Here is a 10,527-nt window from a genome sequence, read left to right as displayed (position 1 = left end):
TAATATTAAAATCAAAAATGATAATTTAAAAATCGCATTGGAGTTATCACATAGTTCTGCAGTTGTATGAGGTATGTCTGGAAAGCAATGACTCAATATATTGGGTCAAATGTAGAATTTACCAAGCTGTCGGTTATTGAAGGATGACGTACAAAAACTGCAAGTGATGAATACTCAAATAAGCAAATCAAACATGAGACATACTGATTACCCGGTTGGTGAATGGGAAAAATTATTTGAAGTAATTGTTTATATGCAATTTTGTTTGAAAGACCGATATAGATAGGCTGCCAGCCGATAACCCGGTCGGCCATTGTTTAAATCACGATTATTTAAACAAATACCAAAAAACAACTTTTTTTTGCCGAAAGGAAACAAAATGTGGTAAAATGTTAGAAAAAACATTTAAAAGGGCTACTGAATATGAGGAGAAAATAGGGCAATTACAAGAGTGGAATATAAGACAAGAATATAGGAGAAACAGAATATTAAATATGGGAAGACAAAATAGATATGGGAGGGAAAAGGGAAGAGGTACTAAAAGATTTAAAAATTAATTAAGAGCAGTTAAATAAATGGGAAAGAAAGGGTTGGGTGGATGATCTTTGACACGTATTTAGGACACTAACGCGAGAGAAGTCGCGGGTAAAACCTATCATGAAATTTTCAATACACATTTTCAGGGATACAGAAAAGGATACATGGTAATTTTTATCCAAAGAAAACTGTTTGCGAGGGATAGAAAAGATTAGTTTGATGTGGTCGTCGATGATCTTTGATACATATTTAAAACCTCAATGCAAGTAAAGCCACGGCTTAAACCTATCATGAAATTTTGTACACACACTTTCAGGAGTACAGAAAAGAATTAAAAAAAAAGTACTGTTCCCGCGGGATAAAAAAAATAGAATTTTATCAATAAAAACTTAAAAACTAGCCAAAATTAGATTTACTAAAAAAAAAATAAAAACGTGTTTAAAAAAAATTGAATTTTGATCACGATTAGCGTAATTAGTAACGATTTATTGATGCTTTAAGAAGTTATGTATACGAATTTTCTAGCACCAGGTCGTTACTTTTCAGACATACCTCATTCACTGAAAAATGTACCTACATACATCTACGCAGTACTAATTTGTAAGGAACATAAAAACCTAATTTAAGTCCCGATGAAATGAAATATAATAAATAAAGAAGTTATTTACTGTATTTTATAGTCTATCCGATTTATCTACTGTTGGATAATTGCATCTACTTTTTAACTTAGCATCCCATCAGCTAAGACAAGTATCATCATCACTTTTATGCAAAGAGAAACCAACATCACAGCTACAGACATGCAGGACGTTTCAAAGATGCCTGAAAAGAGAATAACATGCAATAATAATAGTAAAAGTGACTAAAAATCAGATTTCACATGCAACAAGACTTAAAAAAAAGTATAGTGGTGCAAAGAATATACATTTACATTCTTTTTTATTTTAGTTGAATCTCAGCTTTTCTAATAGCAATTCCTACTCTATTTTTAATGAGCCTCAACTCTCATTTTTTGTAATTAATAATGACATAAAATAATAATGGACAGAAATTAATCTATTGTGGGCATACATATCAACAGCGCCTTTGAGAAACCGATCATGGGTTTAAAATGCAAAACAATTTGAAACTACATATGGTTCACATGCATAATTCTTATTAAACAAAACGGAAATAGCAAAAGAATTACACTTATTCAAGCATAAAAACGTTACATTACAAATTAAATTTAATAGTTGTTTCATTCTTTTTCTCAGTAGTAGCTTTATTAGATAAGAAAGGAATATGCAAAGGGAAGCACATAAAATATCGATTTTAATTTTGTTTTAAACGATTGTTTCGAAATCGCTTATGACTTGAATACCATGATTTGTGAAAATGAACTTTATCAAATTTTCATCGCAATTTTTGGAAGCCTTAAGGTCCATGTATGACTCACTGGCATGTAAGTGTTCCTTATTTTGTTCTTTTGTGCTTACATTAAAATCTGTGCAACTTTTAGAAGCTGAAATTTGCTTTTTTTTAACATCACATACCTCTCCCATATTGTTTCTTATCACTTTATGTTTACCGGATTCCTCTGTAATTACTTTAACTGCTTGACCAGGTCTTTTTAGACTGTTATTCAAAATATTATCCACTGTATCAATGGATAAATTTTTATTGTTGTTATTAATTGATTGAGGATTAAAGAGTGCTGCACCGCAAATAGCAGCACAACTATTACTCACTGGACTTGTAGATTCTATTACAACATCAGAGGGTGAAGGTGTGAGAAAAATTGTAGACTGTTGTAATGGTGGAAACTCAATATACTTCCTGTTTTTTATCCAGCAAAAGGTGCAGCAAAAGAAATAACGTTAATTTAGAACAATTAAATGTGTTATTAGTAATTTTTCCCCATTTCAAAATTTCTCTTTTGTTTATATACAACAAAGCATAAAATAAAACTTACTCTGCTTTTGATCCGTACAAACCATTAGTATGAATGTAATTGATCACAATATCAGGAATTAAATATTTTACAGACTCAGACCTTCTCAAAGCTCTTCTTATTCTAGTGGAACTAATTTCATTTCTTATCCACTCTGTCACAATTATAATATTGGCCTAAAATATTAAATAATTGCAATCTTACTTACTTAAATAAATTTTATTAAAGATTATGTTACCATATATCTTGTTAACAAATCTGATTCATAAATGAATTTGAGTGGATTACTGTTTTCCCTGGTTATTACAACTAAGCCATGCTGGCCCACAATTGCTGCAATCTAATTATAATATAAAATAGTAAAAATAATTCTCATACTTAAAACAACTTACATCTTCTTCATGCCAAAGATTTGGAACTGCAAAAGATTCCAGGAGATCTCCTCCACATAACAGTTTAACTTGTACAGGGCCAGTGCATTCTTTTCTAATATTTTCAGGAATCCACTTTAAATCATCTTCATTTATGTTGTTTAAATTGTTTGAATTTAATAGTGAATTCAGAGTATTCTGTAAAACAATTACAGCATAACAACTTTTTATGAAATACAATTTCAAATTGATGTTTACCTGGTGATGCTGAAGAACCAGACGAGTTCGACTCCAATTATCTTGTCTACATTCCCAGTCTGATACTTTCACCCAGTTTGAGGTTAATACAGCAAGTCTTAACATTTCCAAACGATGTGTAGACGACTCTAGACCGCTTTTACCGTAGGAATCGTGAGTTGGTGATATTAAACCACCTATTACTACATAATTTCCTAAACGATGCAAGTGGTCACGGGCAATCTCTGCAAGGTAATTTTAAAATAAAAACAGCATAACGTAAGAAAAACCACAAACCAAACATTCGTAGATGCATGTTTGTAGGGGGGTTAAAACTACCACAGGCTAATAAAACCACTTTTGTGGAATGCATTTTTTTTCTGCATAGGTTAACTGCAAAGTTCACTGAAATAATAAAATATATTAAAAAACCGTTTATTATATTTTTACCACTCTAATTTTACCTGAAGATTTTTCATTTAGACATTGCTAATTTTTTATTTATTTTATAGGGTAATTGTAGGAAAATTGGCTCCATATTAGATCTTGTCTATGGGCAATTAGTCTGTGGTAGTCATGTGGTGGTTATAGGCTTGGTTGTGATACGTTTTTCATTGTGGTGGCTGTAGACCCAATGTACACCACCGTCTTCTGTAACGAAAAATGGAAAATAAATGCAATTTTTCAATGAACTTTAGTTTAATCACAATCGATCTTTTTGTGAAAATAAAAACGGTAGATTTATTAATCGTTTTTCCTCGAAAAATAAGATTTCACAAACATTTCCTTTACATATTCAAATTCACAAAAGATTTTTAATCGTTTAAGTTCCTGGAGTTTATTTTATAAATCATATTAAGAAAAACTTAGTTAAGCATTTTCAATTAGTTTACATCCTCTAAAAACTCTGCACTCATTTTTGTTACACCCTGTATTCCTATCTTTTATCTATTTCTGTGGAGTAGTAACTTTATGAACTTATCTATGGAGTACTAATGGCTAATGGTTTTCCGTAGCCAAGTCAGCGTTGAAATTTCGAAGTTAAATTTTTAATTTGTCAATTTTGATTTTTACTTTTTCATCAACTGACTGTAATACTATAATTTAGTCGAAATGGAAAACTTATTTAGCATGTGGAAAGTACGTGAAATTGCTGATAAAGTGTAAGTAAAAATCTGGCATTGATATAGACTTTGCCAGATGTCAGATTAGACTTTCGAATTCATGTTTTTGTTTCTTTTTCTACTTAACATCATAAGTAGTTCAATCCTAGGATATAAATGCAGTGAAAATTTTATTTTAGAACAAATGTTGTTATGAACTATACTGAAATAGAAGCGAAAGTACGAGAGGCGACAAATGATGAACCTTGGGGCCCTACTGGTCAAATTATGCAAGAACTTGCACACGCTACCTTTACTTACGAACATTTTCCAGAAGTTATGTCGATGCTATGGAAAAGAATGTTACAAGATAGTAAGCAACATTGGAGAAGGTCATACAAGGTAAATATTAATTTTCTAAAACCTCAAGCAATAAAACTAATGTGTATCATTATTGTAGGCTTTATTATTACTGAACTATCTAATTAAAAATGGTTCTGAAAGGGTAGTTACTTCAGCTAGAGAGCATATTTATGACTTAAGATCTTTAGAAAATTATACATCTATTGATGATTTGGGAAAAGATCAAGGTATTAATATTCGCCACAAAGTTCGAGAATTGATTGATTTCATACAAGATGATGACAAATTAAGAGAAGAACGCAAAAAAGCTAAGAAAAACAAAGATAAGTTTATTGGAATGAGCTCGGACACAATGGGCATGAAATTTAGTAAGTCATACCTAGTTATATATCATTTGATTAAATTCAACTAGACTTAACTGTAACGCACATTTTATTATAGTAATTAATGAATGTTCATACTATTACTTGTATAGAAATTTTAAATTCAAACATTGTTTTTGGAATTTCTATTGTTCTAAAAGAATTAATTGTTTATTAAGTGTAGCTGATTAGTCAGTGCTTTTAGATAACTATTGCATTATTCAAGTAAATGTAATTCAACTTATCATTTTAAAAATATTGCAGGTGACAGATGGGATGACAGAGCATACAACAAAGAATACAGCGAAAGAGATCGGGATAGAGATTGGAGCAATGGTAACAGCACATATCGGTATAAAGATCGTTCTTATGATGATGATTATGAGGCAGAGAGGGAAGATAGTGATACAGAAACTAATCAGAATTATCGTAAATATAAAGATACTGAGAGTATTGGAAGTCCCACTTCACCAGACAAAAGGGTTAATATAAATATTAATCCTGCTGCTGTGAAGACCCCCACAAAAACTGCAAAACCGATCAAAAAGGTAGACTTGGGAGCAGCAGCTGATTTTGCTAGAGAAGAAAGTCAGAAAGTTAGCACAAACATTGCAGGCAGTAATCTTCTTAATGATGATTTTGATCCTCGTGCAGAGGAAAATTCCAATAATAAATCGATTGAGTTTGGAGATTTTGAATCAGTTTTTGGATCGAACACAACCATTAAACAAAATAATGACGACTTTGCAGATTTTTCTTCTTTTACCACACAAAATAGTGCTCAAACACCTAATAACCAGAATCTTTTACAAAGCGCTACGACGGGTCTCCCTGCTACTGGCTTTACTCAAACACCTATCAGTTTAAATCAACCACAACCAGGTCTTGTACAACATCCAACTGGTTTCATTCCCCCTCCTGTTGGAGTTACTCAATCAATAGGGGGTGTTACTCAATCAATAGGGGGTGTAATTCAACCGTCTGGATTGACACAACCAGGAATTAGTTCCGTGCAACCTGCCTCTCTGCCAAATTTTGTTCATTCAAACAACCATTTACAACAGACGGGTCTTTTGTCGAATGTTCAAAATCCTCAAAACTCATCATCCAATGCTGATCTTCTTGGCGACCTTTCAGGGTTCAGTTCACTTAGTTTACATAGTCCTACAAACACGACTGCATTAAATCTAATGGATGAATTTGGTTCAGGTTTGTATTCTTTAATATTTTACTTTCACTATTTTCTCTTAAATCGGCGATTTGCAATTAACATTTTCCCTTTAATATAATAATTTCAAAGGAAGCAAAATGTTTAAATGTTTTTTATAATATCATCGCTGAAAGATCGATTTTCCTTCCTTTTGAGAGAGAACGAAAGAACTGCGTACGGAAATAAAATTAATTTTTGTGCGTGTACCTCATGATTTTGACGCACACATGCTAGTAAAAATCTAGCCCAATCGTGTGTACGTCACATCCAACATATTTAAATTCCCGCCCAAACAAGTGCAAAACGAGAAGTGAATGTGTCAATAAGTAGAATACACACCTCGGAAGGAAATGGACTATTAGAGACATAAGTCCAAGGCAAGGGTTGCAAACACATGGTCTGTAGAGTTTGGCATTTAAAACACTTGTCTTTTATCGACTATCTTCTACAGAATTTTAACGACAATTTATACAGGTAAAATATTCTCGATTAATTCCAGGACCTTCCGTAAATTTCTTTTGTCTCAGCCTTGTTTAGGTGTATGTGTATGTAATTTCCTTTAATCGAACGTCTTTTTCGCCAAATGATTTATGGTTCTGCGGCTATCAGCATTAAAGCTGCGAAAAGATACCGCGTTAATGATCTCCCACAGCAGACATACTTGTAACAATTTATTCATTGTGATAATTTAATTTAACTTAATGAATAGAAATAAACGATAGCTTCATTGTTTTGAATGCTCGTAATGTGTGTTATATAATCATAATAATATTTTTAGTTATTGGTATTGCAACAATTTAACTAATATTCAGTTTGATGAAGCACTCCTTTTCGTTAATCAATTTATTGTAGCCTATTTCGACTAAGCGATAATCTGGTGTTCTCACGATATCCTTCATTCCAAATAAAGATTGATGGGTAGTGTGTAATTAACATCCAATCCTGTATGATTATAATTATGATACAATCTGCCCATGGCCTATTGCAAATACCTTATGGGTGCTCTAAATATTTAACGAAAATTTGGAAACGCTTTGCAGCATGCATAAACGTTTTTAATAAAATTACTCTGAAGTGAAGTGTTGAGAACCTTTTAGGTACACCTTAAGATTACATAAATTTATATTTAGCAAATATAAACCTCAACCAATATAGAAAATACTACAAATGGCGCAGTAAACGCCATCTGTAGCTCAACCAATATGTTTTCAGAACTACCATTTCTAAATTTGGTGAAAATCCCATCTAAATCGGCAAGAAAATACCCAATGTACCCATTCTACATACTCATCAAAAATGTGTGTTGCATAAATTTGCTCTTTCTGTTATCTATGATTACTCGTTGTAAAGTCCATCGACGTTTACTAATAGCATCGACGTTTACTAATGGACATGCCTTAGCGGTCAGAATTGTGGTACAACAAAAGAAAGAGATGGAACGATGTTAACATCGACGTTTACTAATGGACATGCCTTAGCGGTCAGAATTGTGGTACAACAAAAGAAAGAGATGGAACGAAGTTTCGGACAATATCCATCTCTCTCACAATAGTGTGTAACCGTGTCAGAAAAGAGATAGCACTAATCCGAAACCCTGCGCCATCTCCCTCATTCTTTTCGAACCAAGAAATTATTACAATGACATACGTCTAAGGCATGTCCATTATTATATGCCTATGCTCATTTTAGTATTAATCTATGGTCTATATGAATATGCTTTACAATCTATGACTCTTAGCATGTTCCTATGATTGTCAGATGATCATGCTAATCCATGGATTCATACTCTTATCCTTGTCTATAGCTCTTATCTACAGCTATGCTCTTATAATTATCTATGCTCTTATACATTATCTCTGTCCTGTTATGTGCCGAGAAGTGAGTGCAGGCAGCTGATAATGAATCGCAAAAGACAATGGATAAATTACATGGACTAAATCAGCAATTAATAAAGCTATGATTCTTATCAAAAGCTCCAATCAATGTATATAATAAATTAATAGGTTGTAGTACATAAGGGCGAAAACAACCTATTTGAGGTTAGAGTAAAACAAAGTAAAATGATTACTTATAGTGGTAGAAAGTGCGTTTTATCGTTTACAAAGTTTTTATCATTCGTAATTATTGTGATGTTTTTAGTTACTGTGTTGTTAACATTTATTGTTCTCACGAGTGGTAAGTGTTGGAATATACTTCTATAAAAATTATGCCATTTATGTTTTTGTTTCAGAGAATTGTGCTTGTGTAAACCAACAAACCTCATTTTGTCCCAATTCTTATCCAAAATTAAAAAATAGGAAGCTTTTATCCCATAATTTAGCAGTATTAGTTCCATTTAGAGACAGATTTGACGAGCTGTTAACATTTGTGCCATACATGACAAATTTTTTAAATGCTCAAGGAATTCAATACAGTATTTTTATTTTAAATCAAGTAGATAATTATAGATTTAACAGAGCTTCACTTATTAACGTGGGCTACTTATATACTATGGGAGACTATGACTATATAGCAATGCATGATGTTGACTTGCTGCCAAAAAATACAAATCTAAGTTATGCCTATCCAGCAACTCAACCCTTTCATGTTTCAGCCCCCAATTTACACCCAAGGTATCACTATGACAATTTTATAGGGGGAATTTTATTAGTTAATAGGTGAGTAGTAGTGTTGTAGCAGTTACAGTTATGGTTAATTCACGGTTTCTGATATATGGTTCCTTCTGCAAACACCAAAAGAAGTCCGCCGAATTTACAAATATTATGTTTTCTAAACAGAAGATTGACTATTGTAAATGTTGAATATCAACCTTTAACTTTTTAATTATTTTAGTATACACTTATTGCATTTAATTTTGATGTTACTCATTATTTTATATTTTATTTCTATTTTTGTTTTACATAATTTATTATTTAAAGATTACTGAACCTTATTTTGAAGAATGTTTATTTTTCAATTTGTTTTAAATAACCGTAATCATAAAAGCCACAACTATTGCATCACTACTAAGGAGTGTTTTTAAGTACTGGTTTTATTATCATTGTTTTTATTTACAGAGAACAATTCAAGTTAGTAAATGGTATGTCAAACAAATACTGGGGATGGGGTTTAGAAGATGATGAATTTTTTGTAAGACTAAAGGATGCAAATTTGAACGTTACAAGACCTGTTAATATTACTACCGGGACAAGTAATACCTTTAGGTATTTGAAATATTTTTAAACTGTACATTATACTTTTATTACAAACCTTGTTGACCTCGGGGTCATTCAAGTATAATACTTTTAGTAATTTTAAAACTGCTGCCACAAAGTAAGATATTGTAAGGAAATTGCACACTCCCTTTGCAGAACATAGTAGGTATAAGAAACTTTTTTTTATATATACAAGTTCTACCCCGCCATCAGTCACTGTGAGCTGGAAACTCTTAACACCATTGCTTCGAGTGGTCGAAATTCACTTTCGTGAGCAATTTGTTTAATCACTTTCTTTGTCTTAAAAATTGTTTGAAAAAATAAATTTAAAGGAATTGCTTCTAAATAGGTATGCAACACATGATACATTTTAGCATAAGAAATTGCTGATACTAACTACGTAATACTACTTCGCCCTGTGCTGTCAGCACTCATAATTTCTTTTATATATAATATTCTCACTTTAATAAACATGTTTAATGAAAAAATTATACCCAGCTGTCGTAAAAATTCAGTTTTTAAAGTAGATTTCTTAATTAAATTGATGAGTTTGGTTACATAACTTTTAATATCTCTACCTCTTTGCCCTGTTTATGTCGCATTACAAAGTTGCAAGTATTATATTACCAATATTGACTGTTAGATTGCTATTTGAACTCATCTGTCAGATCCTAGTGGAGAAATTTTTTGATTTTCTATTTTTATTTAATAAAATTTAGAAACAGCTTGCAATGAAAAATATTCTGTTTTGTAGACATACGCATAACAAAACTTATAGGAAAAGAGATACCATTAAGTGCTACAATCAACGAAATGTCACAAGAAGGAGAGATAGACAAACTGGTTTACATGATGTGAAATATAAAATTACTAATGTCCATAAGTTAACACTAGATGATTACCCAGTAACTGTTGTAAATATTGAATTGAAGTGTAACAGAACTGTAACTCCATGGTGTGATTGCAGCAACACAACTAAAAGTAGTCTCAATAAAAAAACGTGACTTATAAGCATATAGTCAATTTCATAATTTAGGAGGATACAGACTTTTTCTACGGTTATTAGGTACATGTACTTATTCTGAACTTGTTAAATGATATAATAAAATAAAATTGCTGTTTTTGTTATATATATATAAATAGTAAATTATTTTTGTTTGCTGGCTTTAAGAAAAAACACTATTTATTGTCACTTGTTAAACTGTAATTAAAATATG

General features: G+C 31.6%; 3 protein-coding genes across 5 annotated transcripts in view; 2 read left to right on the top strand and 1 right to left on the bottom strand.

Annotated features, from left to right (window-relative positions):
• Window positions 1-6: 6 nt before the first annotated feature.
• On the bottom strand, window positions 7-3,649 carry LOC108741920 (nicotinamide/nicotinic acid mononucleotide adenylyltransferase 1). Of its 2 annotated transcripts, none has more exons than XM_018476895.2 (7): window positions 3,543-3,649; window positions 3,376-3,483; window positions 3,100-3,323; window positions 2,863-3,039; window positions 2,709-2,810; window positions 2,492-2,646; window positions 7-1,359 (listed from the first exon to the last, which is right to left on the bottom strand). In XM_018476895.2, the coding sequence occupies exons 2-7, from the start codon at window positions 3,449-3,451 to the stop codon at window positions 1,350-1,352; spliced, it is 744 nt and encodes a 247-aa protein (XP_018332397.1). In that variant the 5' UTR covers window positions 3,452-3,483; window positions 3,543-3,649; the 3' UTR covers window positions 7-1,349. The 2 variants fall into 2 exon arrangements, with proteins under 2 accessions (XP_018332397.1, XP_018332396.1); XM_018476894.1 differs by lacking the exon at window positions 7-1,359 and adding an exon at window positions 1,366-2,355.
• Window positions 3,650-4,068: 419 nt separating this feature from the next.
• LOC108741916 (clathrin interactor 1) overlaps window positions 4,069-10,527 on the top strand; it is a 13,969-nt gene continuing 7,510 nt past the window's right edge. Inside the window, exons 1-4 of one of the 2 annotated variants that reach the window (XM_025976851.1) lie at window positions 4,069-4,241; window positions 4,382-4,583; window positions 4,642-4,912; window positions 5,171-6,115. In XM_025976851.1, coding sequence (XP_025832636.1) covers window positions 4,192-4,241; window positions 4,382-4,583; window positions 4,642-4,912; window positions 5,171-6,115 — 1,468 coding nt within the window. In that variant the 5' untranslated portion in view covers window positions 4,069-4,191. The remainder of the gene's footprint in view (window positions 4,242-4,381; window positions 4,584-4,641; window positions 4,913-5,170; window positions 6,116-10,527) is intronic. The other variant, XM_025976852.1, reaches the window with a different exon arrangement.
• LOC108732470 (beta-1,4-galactosyltransferase 7) lies at window positions 7,955-10,521 on the top strand. Its single transcript, XM_025976858.1, has 4 exons — window positions 7,955-8,291; window positions 8,347-8,773; window positions 9,173-9,319; window positions 10,065-10,521. The coding sequence occupies exons 1-4, from the start codon at window positions 8,177-8,179 to the stop codon at window positions 10,312-10,314; spliced, it is 939 nt and encodes a 312-aa protein (XP_025832643.1). The 5' UTR covers window positions 7,955-8,176; the 3' UTR covers window positions 10,315-10,521.

The sequence above is a fragment of the Agrilus planipennis genome, unplaced genomic scaffold, assembly GCF_000699045.2.
Source record: "Agrilus planipennis isolate EAB-ADULT unplaced genomic scaffold, Apla_2.0 scaffold23, whole genome shotgun sequence".
Taxonomy (NCBI): Eukaryota; Metazoa; Arthropoda; class Insecta; order Coleoptera; family Buprestidae; genus Agrilus; species Agrilus planipennis.
This window is presented reverse-complemented; position numbering and strand designations above follow the sequence as displayed.